General features: G+C 34.8%; 1 protein-coding gene across 1 annotated transcript in view; it reads right to left on the bottom strand.

Moving 5' to 3' along the window:
• GPR149 (G protein-coupled receptor 149) overlaps window positions 1–20981 on the bottom strand; it is a 97652-nt gene that overhangs the window by 72845 nt on the left and 3826 nt on the right. Inside the window, exon 3 of the mRNA XM_044667689.1 lies at window positions 11780–12258. Coding sequence (XP_044523624.1) covers window positions 11780–12258 — 479 coding nt within the window. The remainder of the gene's footprint in view (window positions 1–11779; window positions 12259–20981) is intronic.

Consider the following 20981-nt stretch of genomic DNA (forward strand, 5'->3'; position numbering starts at 1 on the left):
ACTGGATGTCATGGGGACATCTCAAATTCAACATGTCTAAAATGGAACTTCTTATCTTCCTTCCCAAACCCTTTCTTTATCTAAACTTGTTCATTTTTGTCAAAGGCAACCATAATCCTTTCAGTGGCTCAAGTCTGTAATCTTGGTACTATCCTGGACTCCTCATCTCCCTTGTTATGATTAAAAATGATGAGGGCTGAGATCAAAAGGAAGAATAGTATTTTAATAAAAGCCATGCTGATAGAGATAAACTGACCACGCACACCCTCCACACATATTTAATCAGGTGCCAATATTGCTGTTTCTTCCTTGACAACATTTTCCACATCCAACCCTTTTTCTCTACAACAAAACTATTATCATAGTTCTGACCTTCATCAACAATCTCCTAGGAGATTTTGGCAACAGCCTTCTAATGAAGGGATCTCTCTGACTCAAGTCTTTGCTCATTTTATCCATCTTAAACACAGCTGCCAAAGAACATTTCCTTAAGCACAGATATTCCATGTGAGTCTTCTACTTAAACAACTACAGTGACTTCCTATTCTCTCCAAGATAAAATACAAACTTCTCTAATTTTTTTAAAAACTCTTCCTTTCTGTTTTAATATCAGTTGAAACTAAGTAATGGTTCAAAGGCAGAAGAGCAGTAAGAGCTAGGCAATAGGGTTAAGCAACTTGCCTAGGATTGTTTTACTAGGAAGTGTCTGGAGCCATATTTGAACTTAGGACCTTGGTTCTCTATCCTCTGAGCCACCTAGTTGCACTTTCTTAGTTTTTAAAACCTTTACTACCTGACCCCAATCCATCTTTCCAACATCATGGACATTACACATCCTCCCACATTTAGCTGTTCAGTCACATCGGCCTCTTCTCTGTTCCTCACTCAGTATATATTCTAGCTCCAGTTTTTATTCCTTTGCAATGGCTGAACCACATCTTTGGAAATCATTTCCTCCTCTCTGCTTCATAGAGTTTCTCTCTTCCTTTAATCTGCAGTTGAGGCACCTTATTTTGTGTGAAACTATTCAACAGTGTAAAACACTCTTTCCCATGACTGTCACAGCCTTTCCTCCAAAAATATTTTTTTAACTTTATATTTATGAGCTATATTCTTTCTATATACTTGTCTCTCCTACTACAAGGTAAGCTTACTGTGAGTAAGAATTGTATCTCTAGCACCTAAAGATAGGGATGGAAAAAAACATTCCTGATACATAGCAGATGATAGACAAATACTTGTTGTGAATGTTGATTGATTGGTTGGTTGGTTCTTTAACAATAAAGAATTGTAAGATCATAGCTTTAGAGTTAGAAGGGAATTCTGAAGTTACCTAGTCTAATCAACACCTTAATTTTAAGATGAGGAAACTGGGGAATTAGGAGGTTAAGTAACTTGTCCAAATTCATGTGGCTACTAACCTGTTTTGATCTATTTTCACTTGCTAAGATCCATTACTGGGGGAATGCTTAAGTAATTTTTTGCTCAACCTATTACTTTCTGTGCTCTCAGGAGTAAATTGAGGAAGGTATATGATGTCATAGCCTGTCTGCAAAAGGCTATTTACAATTTCTGAGGAGTGGATACATTTCTTTAAAAAAATCTTAGAGCAGAAACTGTAAGTTGAGAGAAATGCAAATGCATTTCAGACCTCTTCTTTGTCATCCAGCAATAGAATACCTCCACAATCCCTCTCCCCCATCTACTCCACATACTATATTTTAGCACACTTCAGAGCTAGAAGTAATTGCTATTTTTTTCATAGATTGAAAATATTAGATCATTTATTTCCACCCTAAAATGTTTTTCAATAAATTTAAATATGCTTAAAATAAAATTTAATAATAGTAGCTTAACTAACCTGTTGATCACTAAGCCTTTTAGAGATGCCTTTCCTGATCCTCACCTCTTCAAATAATTGAGAAAAAGTTCCTATGAGCTTTCTCAAGGTCAAAATTGATTGCCGAGCCACAAGAAACAATCTCTTAAAGATGGTGGAGAATAGGTGAGGGTTTATAGGGCTAGAAAAGGACAGACATAATGATTTTCCAAAAAGGGAAAGAATACATCCTACAACTAAAATTTTAAAGGTTTGATTTCAATTCCAGATAAAACTCTAGAACATAATAACAAGAGAACAAATGAATATCTTGAAAAGGAAATGATACCAAAGCAAGCATAGCATTATCAAGAATATGCCACACACACATTCTTTCTTTCTTTGACATACCTGTAAGGCAGAGGAGAGGTACAAAAGAAAAATAATCTATTTGTTCCAAAATATTTATAACAGTTCTCTTGTGTTGGCAAGGAACTGGAAATTGAAGGGTTATCCACCATTTGGGTAAAGACTAAACAAATTGTGGCATATGGTTGTGATGGAATAATACTGTACTTTAAGAAAATATAAGCAGATTAGTTAAAAAATTTGGAAAAAAAACCATGAAATAATAAAGAGTGAAGAGAACAAAATCAAGAGAACATTATATTTTAAAATAATATTAGCCAATCATTTGAAGAAATCTCTTATGCTATCTCTCATCATAGACAAAATGGAGAGGCATGGGTTATAATTATGTGAATTTGGATTTGTTTGAATGGACAGAGTCAAAGAATAGCTATTATTGATTCATTTTCAACTTAAAAAAAGATCTACGGGTAGCTAAATGGTGCAGTAGATGAACAATAACCTCGGACTTAAGAAAAACAGGGCTCTGGCTAAAATGACAAAAAGAACATGACAAATATTGAAGGGGATGTGGAAAATTGGGGACACTCCTACATAGTTGGTGGAACTGTGAACTATCCAGTAATTTTGGAGAGCAATTTGGAGAGAGATATAAAACTGTATATATCCTTAGAGTCATCACTGGTATTCTTGAGTCTATTTCCCAAGGAAATTAGGAAAAAAAGAAAAAGAATCTATGTGTTCCAAAATATTTATACCCGTTCTCTTGTGGTGGCAAGGAACTGGAAATTGAAGGGATATCCATCATTTGGGGAATGGATAAACAAGTTGTAGTATATGGTTGTGATGGAATAATACTGCACTTTAAGAAATGATAAGCAGATTAGTTTAAAAAATTGGGAAAAACTCTATGAAATAATTAAGAGTGAAACAAGCAGAACCAAGAGAACATTATATATAGATATAGATTTAATATCTGAAAAATAACTTGTGAATGTTCACCTCCAGAGAATGAACCAAAAAATGGAAACACAAAAGACACACTCTCTAAGTATATTTCCTGGATGATGCCTTTTGCAGTGCAGTGAAGGAAGGGGCTGAGATACCAAGACAAAAATGCTATTAATAAATAAATAAAGAAAAATAAAAGAAAATAAAGAAAACCTGGATTTAAATCCAATCTCAGAGAGTTACAAGTTATGTGACTCTGAGAAAGGAACTTAACTTTGAAGGCCTTATTTTCTTCAAGTATAAAATGGGAATAATCATAATTGTACCTACTTTCCAAGGTTGTTATGAGGATAAAATGAGATAGTATTTGTAAAGAACTTAGTGTTTTATAAAAGTTTGTTTAACTCATTTCTAGTGGAGTGTGGGATCTCTCTTTCCTCCTGTACCCTTGAACTTTTTTTTATCATTGACTTGGAATAAGGGCAAATAGGGCATGCCCATCAGATTTTCAAGTATTACAAAGCTGGTGAGTATATCTAAAATGCTAGATGACAAGGTTAGAATCTAGTAATAATTTAGCCAACTTCTAGCTGAATATTTCATGAAATTTAATAGGGATAAATGGAAAATTTTTCACCTGGGCTAAAAAAGTGGACCTCAAAAGTACAAGATGGGATGGGAAAGAGGTGAATATATAGTAGTGTGTATGAAAATGGTTTGTATGAAGATGATTTAGTGGATTGTGAGCTCAAGATGAAGCAATAATGTAATATGGCAGCCACCTTGTGATATGATCTCAGGCTACATTAGGAAAGGTAAATCACCCAAGATAGATTGAGGAGGTGTTAGTTATGCCTAGTCTTGAGCATCATATTTTAGAAAGACCTTTGTTCTGAGAATGTCCAGGAGAGGAAATTCATGGTGGTTAAGAACTTTTACGTTATGCCAAAAGAGAATTAGTTGAAGAAAATGAGGGTGTTTAGCTTAAGAAAAGACATAGACAGGACAAGACAACTTTATTGAAGTTGGCTGATCTTCTGTGGAAGAGGGATTCGACATGTTCTCATTGGCTCCAGCAGGCAAAACTTAGAGATATCCCAGTGGAAGTTACAAAAGAGATAAATTTAAAAACTTCTGAAAATTGGAAGTATCCCAAAATAGAGTGGGGTGACCTAGGAGCTCATTAGAAGTTTTATTTTCTTTCTTTTTTTAACTTTACTTTCCATCTTGGAATTAATGCTGTGTATTGGTGTCAAGGCAGAAGAGTGATAGGGGCATGGCAATGGGGGTTAAGTGAGTTGTCCAGGGTCATACAGCTAGGAAGCATCAAAGGTCAGATTTTTCCCCAAAATCTCCTGTCTCTGTACCTGACTCTTAATCCCCTGAGCCACCTAACTGTCCCCAAATTCTTCAAACAAAACTAGATTTTGAATTGTTCAGGTTTTTTTAATTGTGTCTGACTCTTGTGACCACATTTGGGGTTTTCTTGGCAAAGATACTGAAATTATTTGCCATTTCCTTTTCAGACTCATTCTACTGATAAGGAAATGGGAGGCATATAGGGTGGAATAACTTGCCTCAAGGTCACACAGCTAGTAAATGTCTGAGGCCAGATTTGAACTTGGGAAAATGAATATTCCTGATTCTATGCCCAGCATTCTTTCCACCATGTCTTCTAGCTGCCTTAGTGAATTGTTGTACAAAATGTAAAAGAAATATTTGTTTATACATGGCCTGAACTCAATTATTTCTGAAGTTTTATGATTTCAAAGAGAGCTAGATGCCTCTGGAATTCATCAAATTGTTATTGGTACACAATACAGAAGTACCATCTATAACAATTGAAATACATGCCAACCAATAACAAAAGACATTACTTCTTTTTCTCATGTAATTTTTGTTTAATACATTTATTGAATGTAGAATCGTAAGAGTCAAATAGATTCAGATAATAGATTTAATGCTGGAAGAGACCTAGAGGTCATTAATCCCAACTCCTTAATTTTAAAAATGATGAAATAGAGGTACAGAGGAATTTTATGACTTGTCTGAGGTCACACAGTTACTAAGTCTCTGAGGCAAGAGTTGAATTCAGATCTTCCCAACTCCAGGTCAAACATATTATTCATAAAACCACACCTCTTTAAGTTCAAAAGATATTTTTCTTAAGATTGTGAAAAGACACATGCATTCTTGTATAATATTGATGTGAACATAGAGATAGTCTTTAGTGAACAAAATGAATTAGAGTATTAACACAAGGCTTCAAAAGCAAGCTATTCCTTGGTGTTTTCAGAAAGTGAGCAATTAGCCAAGTGGATTGTGCTTCATTACAGTAAGTGATGCAAAGGCTACCAAGACACATTGGGGAACATTCTAATTAGTTAAGGAAAAATCCCCAGAGCATTAATTTCTATGTCTTTAATTACTTTTTAATTACTATGAGGATAAACATGAATATTAAAAGTTGAGTGTACAGTACAATTACATTCTGTCTATCTAAGCTGGGCAGGGAAGTCAGGTAATAAAGTAAAGACATTGAATCACTTGAAAAAACCTTCAAGTAATGCAACAACCCCCTCTTTGGACAGTATCTAGAGCACCAGTCCTTCCAGATATATTGTTATAGTAAATACAATAAGGCGATAGCCCATTCTTGACAATATTTAGCAATTGTTCCTTGTTGTAAGGCATCAGGTGGCAGAGAAGAAAGACACTGGTTCTAGAATTAGAGGATATGCATTCAAATGCAGTCTCTGGTACTATTCTTTCTATGTGAACCTGGAAAAGTCACTGTCCAACCCTCAGTTTTCTAATCATGAAAATGAGAGACTGGGATGATTTATTTGGCTTCTGAGATTCCATCCATATATGGAACTTTGACCTTACCATTAGACTGTTGACCTGATTTTCTTAAACCACAATTCTGACTGTTATTTAGCAGTGATTTGCTGCTGCCTTCAGGATAAAATGCCAACTCTCTTTGGCATCCAAAGCCTTTCCCAATACGGCTCCAAATGACCTTTCTAGACTTACCTCATATTACACTCTCCCTGTATTCTGAGTTCCAGCAAGACTGGCCTTCGTGCTATTCTCAATATGTGACATTCTATTTCCTACCTTCTCACTTTTATATAGTCTGTCTCTCATTCCCTGTTTCCCTTGTCTATCACCTTTGTTCTATGAAATCCCTAGCTTTCCTTATAGCTCAACTCCAGTCACTTCCTAAAAGGAGGATTTTCAAACTCCCTCTTAGTTGCTAATCCCCCACCTGTATCAACATAATTTAATATGTACCAGGTAATTACTTATCTCAGTCTCTATCATATCCTTCCAAAGACTGTAAGTACCTTAAAAACATAAAGTGTTCTATTTTTTCCCTTCATGTCTCATTGCCTAGCACAATGCCTTCCATATGGTAGGCACTCAACCAATGCTTATTGAACTGAATTGAGGATAATGAGATGAAATAATGAATGGGGTTTTTCTTCCTGGTCACTTTTGTTCGGGCTCTTGCTTAGAGACCAAGTAAAAGCAGTTGCTATTATCAATATCCTTCCAGTTTAAGAAATAGCAGCATCTTTTGCCTAAATTACTTTTAATATCAGCTTTTTATGTAAGAGGATTGGAATTTCTTTTTGCAAGAGGAAGATCTATTTCTGGATTGATCATACTTTTGCCTAATATTTCATTTGCCTCCATTTTATATAGACAGCCTAAAAGAACTAATTTCACCATATCTTTAAAAATATACAACTCCTGCAGGGTACAATTTGCTAAAATCAAATTCTTATCTCCACAGCTCCCTAAGAGAATTTCATAGAGAAGAGGAATGCAAATTAGAAGAAACAATGCTATTATTGAATATCATTGGCAAATAATCTTTGTAAACCTTTGGCCTGAGAAATCCTCTGTCGACAGCTTATTAAAATATTACAGAATAATAAAAATGCCACTTACCTGAGCCCCAGCTGGTACAACTTGCAGAGGACCTGAAATTTTAGTTAAAGGTCACTTTAAAATTAGTTCCTGCTGAATGCCCCCACCCCTTGTATTATTGAGCTTATGAGGCAAAATTCAAGTACAATCCTTTCTTCTGGTTTGGTCACATGCTCTAGAGAGGCTGTTGCCATCAACTGTCCATCTTTATGACCAAGGTTATATAACAAAGAGAATGCCCAGTTCCAAGATTTAGGATTCTATAGGAAGATGCTTGTCTTTCTGAGTGGCATAGTTGTGACAGTAATCTTTATTTTCAGATGCCCTCACTTGTACTTCAGAAAGAAAATTAGTTATCATCAGTCTAATTTTCTTTCTGAAGTATTTGAAGGGCTGCCACAAAGAACTGAAATTAGGATGGCATGGCTTAGCTCCAGAGGACAGAACTCTAGACTTATATTGGATTAGATATTTCTATAGGATTGTAGATTTATATATGAAAAAAGACCTCAGAGTTTATTTACTCCACCACCGCTTTACAGATGAGGAAAATTTGGCCTAAAAAGCTCAATTGTCCAAGGTTAGTGAACTAATATCAATGCTAGCACTTGATCCCTGCTACTTAATCCCAAATCTACAGATCCTTCTACTGTATCACAATGACAATGGATAGAAGATACAGATTCAAATTTAGCCTTCGTTAAAGGAAATGTTTCCTTCTAAATAGAGGCATCCTAAGGTCATAGGAGCTAATTGCAAACACAGTGGCTTCTTCTTTTCTCTAGAGGTCTTATGGTAAAGGCTCTGAATGACTGACTACTGGTAGATGTTGTAAAGGATATTAATTTTAGGTATGTGCAGGACTAGCTGGCCTCTAACATTCCTTCACCATCTGAAATGCTTCAGGGTCACTTTGAAATATATCTCCCATTCACTGAATTATTTCATATGTCCAGTTTCCTTTCTTCACAAGCAATAGTCTGAAACACCTTTGGGAACTCAGAAAGGAAGACACACTGTAACCACTCTCCTCTTAATCTTAGTGACCAAAGTGCTTCAGAGCCATGGCAATAGTATGCTGAGCTTCCCTTTGGAAACTTGGCAAAGAACCATCTCAGACCTTAGTCACAGCTGACTGAAGACCAAATCCATTGAAACATCAGTACACTAGAAGAAATCCAATGAATAGCCATTGGCTTTCCAGACAGGCAATGTTAACATCAAAACCTAGCCTTATAAACATAATGTAATGCCATTTTCATTAGCTTCTTTTACCCTTAATGATAGCTATTCCATATTAAATTCCCCTACCTCCTTATTTGACATCATTCCCAAAACCTAACCATATTACTAAAATAGAACAGAATAGCAATACATATTGACTTCAACATATGCTGGAGAAATTATCAAGCAACACACGAACTCAGGAAATCTTAACTACAAATCTTTTTAAAGGACAATTGCAGAGGAAGGGAAAAGAATCAGCTGTGTGTGTAAATAAAAAGGCAACTTTTTAATCTTTCACTACATTATATGAATGAAATAAATAGATCTTTGAAAATTTAAATTACAAGGGAGAAAGCTAAAATCTCTTTGGGTAGGAGAAAACTTTCTAATTAAATTGGAATATGGGGAGAAATGTATAATGCTAATCTTAAGTAAAGAAAGAATTTTTTAAAAATAAGGGAAGGTCAAGTCAAACAATGAATATGTTATTGAAGATTTTTTTAAAAAAATGATCACATTTTAAAATTTAATAAATCTCTAGAAATATAAAGCTTTCCATTGCCTGAAAAATAATGATCTATTTTCTCTGGATTTATGTCCACTTCTTTTAAAGCTATACTTTCTAGCAAAAAAGTAAATTTCAGAGCACTGCCTATTACAGTGCAAACAACAACCAAGTAGGTTGATACATGGAAAAGTATAACTTCAGAACATACCTAGAAGTTCTTTGAGGACATCTTTAAAGGAGATCAAGATTTTTCAAGAGTTTATTCTCTAAAACATCTGTTCAGTTTAAGCATCTATTATATTTAAAGAGAAGTGTTTGTATATTCCTCTCTGCTCATCAGTTTCATATAGCAAACATTTTGATGTGAAAATATGCCCTAATTACATTGCAGTTTTCTGGGACCACTAATTTATTATTGTGACTCAAAAAAGTAAAAGAGAGGCATAAGCCATTCCATTTATGGATAATTTATTTCCTAAATATTTGATCTAAATAAACAAGAAAAATAGAACAATCATTTAATTTCGCATTGAATATTGTGTTTCTTAGTTAATACATGTTTTGTGTACATATATCATCTTTCTAAGTTGTTTCACTCTGAACATTATTACTAAATACTAATTTTTAGGCGAAGAGAATTTAAAAAAACTTTGGACAATTATTAGAGTAGAAAGAATACAGAGAGATAGCTAGAAGACCTGAGTTCTCATTCCCATTCTACCATTCCCTATGTGACTTTGGACATGTGACTTCCCCACTTGGTAGTGTAGTCACTCATCTTGCCAATTATATGATTCTGCAATTCTAAATTACAGGTACATAATGACAAACTTGGAGGAATTTTTACCCTTTGAGATACCGCATCATTAGTTAAGGTTGATTAGAAAATATTTTTCCCCTTTTTAATTTTTCATTGTGAAAATTTATTTTTCAATTATTTAGTTTAAACATTGATCAATTTTTAAAAAGCTTTTAGAAATGAATATTTGGAGTCTCTACTGTTTCACAATATGAAGGGTACTCCTTGTAGGATATTTTCTTTTGTATCTGCATTAACTTATTTTCTTGAAAAATGCAATTGCAGTATGACTATAGATCAAGATTTAGAAGAGACTTGAGGCAGTCTTAATCAGTTTACTAATTTTACAGATGAGGAAATCTAGAACCAATTGGATAAGTGAAGTAACTTGCCCAAGCTCACATAGATAGAAAATATGTGGAGCAGAATTTCAACACCAGTCATCCATCTTGAAAGACAATGATTTTTCCTTTTTTTTTAAAAAAAAGAAACTGTTACTTTCTCTCTTAGAACTGATCCTAAGTGTCAGTTCTAAGTCAGAAGAACTCAAGGGCATAGGCAATTAATTAATTGAGTGACTTGCTGAGGGTCACACAGCTGGGAAGTGTCTCATATTTAATTTGAACATAAGACTTTCCTTCTCTAGGTCTGGCTTTCTATCCTCTGATCCACCTGACTGCCATAGCAGTGTTCTTTTCATTGTATCATGGGTAGTCACTATCTTCTCCCTGCTCTATTGTTCTTATATTTACATGTTGTTATCACTTAGTAAAATGCATATTTTTAATACCCAGGGACCATATGTAGAATGACAGGGAAAATAACACTGATTCTTCATTTCTCACAAGGCTGCTTTCTAGACTAAACTGCCATATCCCAGAAGCTTCTTCATCCTGGAAGATCACTCCAACATTGGCATATATACCTCCAAGTATTCCCAACCCTTCATATTCTTCCTCTGATTATATGATTATTCCAAGAACCTTCATTTAAGGAGAGCACTCGGGCCAGTGATGTCTTCTTTTTTAAAAAAGGCATCACTCTAGACTTTTCTATAATTCTCTGTTTGCTGAGAATTTCCATTACTTCCTCTCTCATTTTTTAGTTCCTTTTGAGCCATCTTCTTCCCTCATTAGAATCTAAGTTCCTTGAATGGAAGAACTGTTTTTCTCTTTTGCTTATATTTGTATCCCAAGTGTTTGGCACAGTGCCTGGTATCAGTCAACATGCAATCACATGAAATCTTAACTATAAACCTTTCAAAAGAAAAACTGCAGAGGAAGGGAAAAGAATGAGCTGGTTATGAAGAAAGAGTTAGAAAATGAACTAGTTACTGCAGAGGCTGCAACAAGTCAACTACTTGTTGACTAAATGACTCTGGAGTCACCAATGTGACTTTGGGTAAGTCATATAAAATCTTTGGCTACTAAAATCCTTATATGAAAAATGAAGAGGTTGGACTATAAGATCCTTTCCAGCTGTAGCTATATGATACGAATAAACTTTTGTTTTCATCTTTCTACCACCATAATTTACTGAAATATCCTACATATAGTAGGTGCTCATTAGATCCTTATTAAGTTGAAAAGGCCTTTATCTCATCAAATTTCACTTTGGTCATTACATGTATTATTTCCAGCAGATGATATTCAGGGAATAATATTACAAATGCCCACGACTAAGTGAGAATATAATTTGTTGTTTTAAAATGTTAATTATGGAACATGACTAAAATTACAGTATTGGGAAAGAATAATTCTCATTAGGAAAGCAACAATGTGAAAAAATAAAGGCCAACTTAGAATATAATCATCTAATAGCTTGAAGGAAAATATGTTCTCACATCATCTCACAGTTAATTAATCCTTTACTGAAACAATTAGACTTTAAGAACCTTCATATTGTAATTTAGCTTAAAAAAGAATCTCTGAATTGAGCAAACTGATCAGGCAAATAGATATACATTGCTCAGTTTTGAAAAAAATTAAGTAATTCTTCAAGAATAAAAAATGCATGTAGAGTCAACAATGTGGTGGAAGGGAAAACTGAGAATTGAATAAATGAATGAGAAGATGAATGGATACAACATCAACAAAAAATTTAGTTCTATTAGAGACTTTATAAAATTGGTCCCACTTTTAATTTCATGGGAAATATTCTACTTTACCTGACGAGGAGTTCTTTCAGATTTGCTTCTGCACCATTCCCAGTCTGAAAGTTCTGGTTTGTGACTCTCCTCATGTGAAAGCCTTCTTTCTGGCCCTTCCAAAAAGGTAGATTTTTCAAAGTTTCTGGTATCTTCTGTTACAAATACTGTTGTCTTGTCAGTCAGCACCTGATCAATGCCCTTGTCTCTGTCAAAGTCCTGATTTGTTTCAGTGCTAACTGTGTTTGTGCTTTTGCTGATATCTGGAAGCATGGAGCTGTCCTGAGAAGGTGTGGTGCTGAATTCTACTTTTATAGCATGGAGGAAGCTACTGGAATCTTTCTGTGTTTCTCTTAGGGGTCCACATTCATAATCCATCAAGTTATGATATGCTATGGAGTTTTCATCATCATCTTCATCATATTGATTGTCACGGGCTATCTTATAAATGCCATAACTGTGTTGGAATGATAAGTTGAATTCAAAGCCTTTCCTTTTAGCTAAGGAAAAATAGAAAAAAAAATATATCAATGATAGATAGAGATAATAGTTGATTAGTGATGTAGTAACATCTATTTTTTGCACTCTTTTCAGCTATAATTATGTAAAATAATTTGTTCCAGGCCAACAAAAAGAGGCAGTACAAATTTGAATAAAGTGAGAACTTCACGGGATTCATTATTTGCACTGAGATTTAGCCATATTATAAATGAAAGTATATTATTACCTTACCTTTCAGTCAGTTACATGAGGTTACTGTGGTTCACATGCATTAAAGAAATTAATCTGTGAATATGTAAAATAACTAAATGTTAAATGCAAGTTTTTCAGTTTTAATACCAATATAAAGGGTATTCTAAAAGTTTAAACCTACCAAAACTTAAAACTTCACTATGACTTTGGGACACTGTCTATCAAGTCACCAACTGCCCCATATCTTTTGAATTTTGTTGTTCTGCACCCATGACTTCATCTAGTGTGGAAAATTTCCAATAATGAACCAACTCTCCCCAAACAGATCAACAACAGTTCTGTAACTTAGCCTTACAGAATTACTTTAGACACTGAAGGCATTAAATGAATTAGTTACCTGGAAATGTCAGAGACAATCCTTGAACTCTGGGCTTTTTCCTTGCAAAATCAACCTCCTATCCTCCTATGCACTATACAGTCTCCATTGTGTATCTCTGATGCTGCTAAATCTGAAATGGGTTGCACATAGAGGTCAGTACCCAACATATTTATATCTTAAAAGTCTTAGGATTACTTTGGCAAGACTAATTTCATTACTGAATGAACATATTGTAGGCACATGTGAAATCTTTCATGACTGAAATCTAATGAACTATCTCAAGGTCATATAATTTTGATTTGTGGATATGGTGAAAAGAAGCTGGGAAACGAATTTCAATTGTAGGACAGAAGATGAGGTGGAAGTGAAGGGGATCAACTGCTTTTTGTTCCACTCAAACGTGACACAATTTTATTCTTAGAATTAATCTCTGCTCCTCTCCCTCCATCCTTTCCTTTTACTTCTTTCCATTTAATTTCAGTAACAATTATTAAGTACCTTCTGGGTGCACTGGACATTTCTAATTGTTTAGGGAAATGCAAAACTCAGGGAGACAGCAAGATTCAGAAGACAGCACTAGATTTAGAATAGGGAGAGGACCAGGTTCAAAACATATTAGTTAGGTTAGCATGGAAATGTATTAGTTTCTTAAACTATAAAATGAGAATAATCGTAACTGTAATACCTCAAAAGGTTTTGGAATCTGGTAGGCCTGGGTTTGAATTTTGCTTCAGAAATTTACTTAGCTATGTAACCCTGGGCAAGTCACTTAACTTCTTTTGGCCTCAGTTTCTTCATCTGCAAAATGGGGACAGTAGTGGTACCTACATTTCTGGGAAGTTATGAAGATCAAATTATATATTTGTAAAATGCTTTGTAAACTTTTAATGTGTTATAAAAATGCCAACCAGCTGTTATTCAAGGTCTCAAATGAGATAGTTTATATAAAATACTTTGCAAACTAAACAGTGCTACATGCCAGTTATTATTTTTATGAGCTCTTCCCTGTCACTAAGGAACTTACACTCTGGCAGTATAAAGTCATGACATTATGGCAGAGTATAATCTAAGTAAAGTATTCAGTTTTCTTCTATTAAAACATGGTGGTATTTCTACAAATAATATGCAGGCTGCATGTTTTATTGTTAGACATTTTAGCCATTCTTGAGGGAAGGAAAGAATTTGTGAAAACTTTTAAAGTTTATATGGCAATGGAACAGCCAAAATATGATTCATTTTCCTGTATAGCACTGTGCCTTCCATAAACTCGATTCTATTACTGCAATGCTCCCCAAAGTCAGGATTTATAAGCTAGTTCTGCCATCTGACAAAATGGAATTTATGAGCACCATTCATTATGGTTTGATGCCAGAACATAAATAAAAAATATTTTTATTCAGAGGGAACAGAAAAAAAGTCCAGTCCTATTAACAATTTATGAAAATATCTTGGGATCTTTCAATTATTTATTTTCAATCGATGTAGTGATGATTATTGAATTACACTACATTGCTTGTTAGTTAAAATGAACACAATTTAAAGCATGTCATCTTAGTGTAGCAACTAGTGGCTTACCACTGGACTCTAAAAATACATTGAATAGGTCAGAAGAAACTCTAGTTTGGTGACTATGAGAATAGCATTGACTTCAATTGGGATTTTTTTTGTATATCATTTTGTTGTCTCAGTTACATGTATAAAATCCTTTAAGGGGTATGTCCATTGAGAACACACCTCCATGTTTGTGATATATAGTAAGCTGTCTGAAGGAGACAAAAAGAATAAAAGGTGAAAATGTTAGAAGCTGAGGGAGCTAAGGAAAGTTCTAATCATTTTGACTAGTGCTATAACACTGCAAGTAGACAAAAAAGTTGATCCAAATACATTTAATTTATTAGACATTGAAATCGTATGTTATCTGGACATAATGTTGGCAGTTTAAACTTATCATGTCCAAAATCAAATGTATTATGTTTCCTCTTAAACTTGCTTATCCTCTTGAACACTAGAGCATGATTTTCTACACTACCACCATTCATCCAGTCTTATCTTTGTCCTCTCTTCCTTACCTCTCCTATCCTTCATTTACCAAATTCTATTGATTCCACTTTTGCAATAAGTTTTATATTTCCACTCTCATCTCTTTTCATGTTTCCACCACAAAAATACAGACCTCAATTACAAGCCAAATGGACTATTCATGTAATTTCTTAACATTTTTTCTGCCTCTACCCTGTCTACTCTTCAAACCATGTTTTATACCACTGGTAGAATCATTCCTTTTCAATTATGTAATCATGGTGCTTCTTGGTTGCAAATATTTCAATGGCTTCCTATTACCTACAAAATAACATTCAAGCTCCTCATCTTTCATGTAAGGACCTTCTCAATACATCACTACCATACCACTCCAAACTTAGCTGATATTATTCCTGTCCCAATTGGCCTATCTTTGACTCCACGATCATGTCCTATAGACTCAACCTCTCTGTATCTTTACTCATACTGTTGCTAGCATAATATTCCTTCACCTTCCTCACCATTTAACTTGGCTGTTCTCTGAAGATCAACTCAAATGTCAGTTCCTTTGAGAATCCTAAACTGATATTCTTAGATAACAATGATCTTCTTGCTCAGATCTTATATGGTATCTACTTCAAACTTTTCAATATTACTTTAGTAATATTGTGCATTATAACTCCCTGAGGTTGTCACCATTCTCTCTAAGTTCTATGAGGACAGAGTCTATGCTCTATTTAAACTTTGTATTTTCCCTAGTACCACAAAGAGGCAGTTGCAGAAATTAGGAGTTTAAGGAATATTTGATGAATGTTGAAAGTCATTAAGGCAATAGTGTATGAGTTAAGTAAATATTTTAATGTGAATGTGTTATAATAATTATTATTAACAATAATTATACAGTTAACACTAATAGAATATTCTAATTAAAGACTCTGAGAAGGAGAATATTTTGGAAAAGGATTTGTAAGAAGGATCATGACAACATAGGCCATTGTGGAAAACTCTGGGCTGAAAACCAAATTATCCTCATTTCAATATTCTTGTACTTTATTAAGCAAGCATTTACTAAGTATTTACTTAGATGTTAGTTCTTATGCTTGGGATACAAAGACAAATATCAGATAATAATATAAAATGCTTTTAGATGAAAACAATACAATGTATTTTTCCAAAGTCTTTTCGAATAGAGCAGTGTGATGTGGTGGGAACAGCCTTAGTCTCAATATCAGGAAGAAACAACTTAGAATCGATCCTGTTTTTGTTACTTGTGAGGGTCAGATTCCTTGTGCATAAAAGGGGAATAATAGCTATACTACTTGCATCAAAGGTTTTTGGGAGGAAAATATCTTGTCAAACCATGTAAATATGAGTTATCGTTCTCAATTTTCTGTAGACATTCTGTTGGTTTTGCTTGAACGAACAAGCAACAAAATCAGTTATTTATTGCTTTCAGAATAGTCATCACTATGAAGAGTCAAAATAAGTCATTTTGGTGCACATTATTGAACATGCTTCATTGTGTGTCAATCATTCATCTCTACGAATGCAGAAAACACATGTTTTCTAGAGAAAAGATATAACCTGAATGAATTGTTTACTTGACAAAATTTGCTCAGCTGTGAAAGAATATTAAAAGGTCATGGTCAAGTATAATGAACCAAAAAAGGATGTCCATCTTGGAGAAAGTGTCCATTTTAAACTTAAAACCATAAAAATGAAACTATCGCAGAATTTTAAAAATACATACTCATCTGAATGGGAAATGACAAAGACTATTTAAAAAACATGAAATCAATGTGGTGACAGAATAATCATGAGAACTTAAAATTTCTAAATTTGAAAAGAAAAATAATTTTGTTTCTTAATAATTTGAATTTTATTCTCTGCTTTTATTAGGTATAAGACTTTAAAATTCATCAATGAAGGTAGTGTTTGGGGAGGAACCTCATCTTCCTATTCTGATGAAAATATTTTCTGAAATGTAGAGCATTAGAAAATTGTCTATGGCCAGTGAGAATCTTCTGATCCAAATATGTTAATTTAAATATAATTTAATATGCTTTAAAAATATATCCCATCTGGATGTATTATGGCCTTATCATGACAAAAGGTTACATAGTCTCAGCCACATGTCTGTTAACCTACATCTTCTTGGTTCTGAAGCTAGCTTTCTATCTATTAAGCCATGAACATCTCAATATAATCTAACATCTAGGCTATATTTTTGACCTGGAGAAGGAAATGGCAAACCACTCTAGTTTCCTTGCCAAGATAACCCTGCTGATAGTCCATGGGGTCATGAAGAGTTGGATGTGAATGAATGATTGAACAATATTTTTGAAGTACATTTTTTGCTTCTTAAAAACTTACTTAAAAAAAGTAATTTCTCTACTGGATGTTTAAAAAATTTTTAAGTTGTTGCCACATTTTATATATAACATGATAATTAGCCAGGGAGGGCTAAAAGTGCAGGACTCAGGTCTTTCTATATGCTTCATTCCCACTCTTGGGAGAGTGAACACATCTCAGCAAAACCAGACCTCACTAAATTTTTGATGTTACTAGAATTTGGAGCTCAAAAAAAAAGACCTCAATTTTTCCCCCTGTACTCCTTTCAAAATATTTAAGTTTCTTGCAGACTTTTAAAATCCAAATCCAAATCTCTATAAAATAATGAGAGGTATATCCTCATGGCAAGTATTTTAGGGATAGGGAACATAATTTTAGCTTTTGAAATAATTTTTGTTAATGTTGATATTTCCTTTCTGAGGCATTATTAAATATAACTTGTGGTTGGAAACAGGGTAAAGGGATGATCTCTGCTAATTATTTCCTAGTTGCCTGAATTCACTTTCCAATATTTAACATTCAGTGAAAACTGAGATGCAAAGTCTTATTTATATCTTCACAGTCAACTAATGGTATCAACTCTACTTGCAAGAAAAAAAATGTCACTCTTTTGCCAGTGCAATTGACTCATGCAAGATAAAATGTGAAGGAAATGCTGTTTTACTTTGTTAAAGTAGAAAAGTCTTGGAAGTAGAACTGTTGATCCTTCCTTCCAAAGGATGACAGTACAATAAGAAATCTGCCATCTGGTCCACTGGAGCCGACCATTATGACATGCCGACTTTGCCAGGGGCCAGGTTTCAAAATCTGGCTTTCTGTCACCCCAGCAACAAGCATATTTATGGCAGTCTTTCCACTAACATAAATATTACACACTTTCACCAGAATCTCAGGATTTTTTTTTCTGGCACTATGGAGAGTAAGGAAAGAATCACTGCATTGTCAACTTAGCATAAATCATTTCACTGGAGTTTCACCCTCCATAGCAGTCCATTTTCTCCCAAATCTCTAATATTTCAGGGGTCAAAGCCAGTATTCCAAGTCAGAATAAATTCATCCTTTTAGAGGTAGTGTTTGACTTATAAGAAAGTAATAGAACTTTGAAGCTACAAAGACATTGATATTTAGTAATATCTAGTAAATATTTTCTTCTATTCTTCAAAACCTTCCTTCCATTATTGCAGACTTTATTTGACACTCTTCAAGACCTTCTCTGACCAAAAAACAAATCAACTGATTGCCAGACTTTTGGTGATGAGCCTAGAAATCTGATTCATGGATAGAAAGAATCATAATCAGGTACTGGGACCATATTCAATTTTGTTTTTTTCCCCTGGCCTGGCCCTGGGATATTCCTGGTATAGGTAACTCTAGATGATCCTAGATACCTCCCCCTGCAGATTGGTACTACCCTGCCCTTTATTGTTTTAGATAATAAGGGTTCTAGAGGTTTAGGGACATGGCTGAAGTCACAGAGTCAGTTACAATCAGGGTGAGAACTCAAACTTTGCTCTTCCTAATTTTGAGGCCAGCCCCTTTATCCACTAAGGCAGGGAGTCAAACCACATGTACCATAGTTCATATCCAATCATTGTTCGTAAAACTTCTCCAGCTATTGATATGGGGAAATGACTCAGAATAATTAGCTATGATGCACTGTGGTATAGGTGACTGACTTCTGGCCTTGGGCTCAGGAAGATCCAAATTCAAGATGTGTCTCATTTGTTTAGTGGCTGTATGATGGCCAGACAATCTCATTTACTTCTATGAATGTTTCTTTATCCATAAAATGATGATGAATTCAACCTTCCCAAGTTGTTGTGAGGATCAGATGAGATAATGTGCATGAAGCACTCTGAAAAAGCAGAGATAGCTTTATGGACTTCTTAAAATGATCCTTTTGAGCAGAGCAGCACCCTCCTTTGATCTTCTGAGACCCTCCCCTATCCTTCATCCTTCCCATTTCCAGACAATTGCCTGATTCTAGGTCTACAACCTTTCTCTGTTCACTCCATCCCCTCATTGACAGCCACTACCCTTGTTTGACCTGCTCTGCCTCATGCCTTATTGCAACAATCTGCTAACTGGTGCCTTAGCTTTTAATCCATACAATCTTCCACTTACTTTCCAAGCCATTTCAAAAATCAGTCCCTCAAAGCATGCGTCTGACCTCACTACTCTCTTCCCACTGCTGAAATTTCAATGGTTCCCTCACTTCAGGATTTCTCAAGCACAAACTCTTCAGCCTCATCTGTTCAGTCCCTTTGTGTTTGGTTGCTGCTGGCCTTCTCCAATTTATTTTATATAACCATATTTCACATACTCTACATGTTACTTAAATTAGTCTACTTGCTTTGCCCATACTGGCAATTCTGTCTTCCATCTCTAAACCTTCATAAAGATCACCTAATCTACCCAGAAAGTGCTTCTCTCTCACCTATACCTTCTCAACATCTTTGGCTTCTTTTGAGACTCAGCTCAGGTGCTATGTGCTCTGGATATCCCCTTGTCTGGGAAGTGCCCTTCCTTATGTTGATTTGACTATTCACGTATTATTTCTGTCTTGGTGGCTAGTTCAAATCTTACATGTAGGGGAGAACTCAATATTTGTTTAATTCAGTGATGGGCAAACTTTTTAAAGAGGGGGCCAAAGGAAAGGAAATGCCCATCTGTCAGTCTGTTTCTAAGGCAACTCTTTCTAAGTTTCATTGTATGTGTCCTACTCATTGTATTCGTCAGATTAGGAATAATGTTTCGAGGCAACATTTCAGGGGGCCACATCTGGCCCGAGGGCTGTGATTTGCCCATCACTGGTAATTGGTAGTTGTGGTAAGGAGATGGTTCTGCATTTGTGATTTAATTGATGTGGATAAAAATTCTCTCAGATGATGCAATTCAGCAACTCATCTCTGAAAATCTTGGAGAATTTCCTGAGATACTGAGAATTTAACTGACTTGCCCATAATCATACAGCTAGCATGTGGCAGCAGCAGGTCCTCCTGATTCAAAAGCTTTCAGTCATTATATCAAGAAGCCTCTCTATCTACTTCTATCTATGCAGAGGGAACAAGATCATAATCATAGACCTAGGAAGCAATGAGCCCTCAGAGCCTAGCTAGTCCTATCTACTCATCGTACAGATAAGGAAACTGAGGCCCAGGAGAGTAAGTGATTTGCCCAAGATCACACAGATAGTTCTAGAGAATAATATATATAACATATATGTAATAGTAATAAAGGAGTACATAATAATGAATACTTATAGTAATACTAGTAAATTAATAATAATTTCAATCAATAACAGAAATATAATAATAGTATTAAATAGGAATTGGGGAGATTTAGGTTATATGTACATTATAGCTTAGCAATAATTTCAAAAATCAAAAGTTTTTTTTTTATTTTTTTTTTTACATTTTTAAACCCTTAACTTCTGTGTATTGGCTCCTAGGTGGAAGAGTGGTAAGGGTGGACAGTGGGGGTCAAGAGACTTGCCCAGGGTCACAAGAGGTGTTTTTTTTTTGTTGATAAAATTCCAAATCATCAATCTGGAAACCACAAAGTATGTTTCTAAGCAACGTCAAAAGGGTCCCACGGACCATAACTACATCTAGGGGAAATTGTGCTCCTTGGCACCATCAAAACAGAGATGCTTTTCAAATCAGTTTTAACAGCTTGTTAAAAACAGGGGTGTGATCATCTTTATACCTGTATGCAGGGTTAGGTCACATCCCACAAAACACAACTGAAGTGGACACCAGGGCAAGATTTTTCTTCCAA

Source organism: Gracilinanus agilis, chromosome 3 (genome assembly GCF_016433145.1).
Source record: "Gracilinanus agilis isolate LMUSP501 chromosome 3, AgileGrace, whole genome shotgun sequence".
In the NCBI taxonomy this organism is placed as follows: domain Eukaryota; kingdom Metazoa; phylum Chordata; class Mammalia; order Didelphimorphia; family Didelphidae; genus Gracilinanus; species Gracilinanus agilis.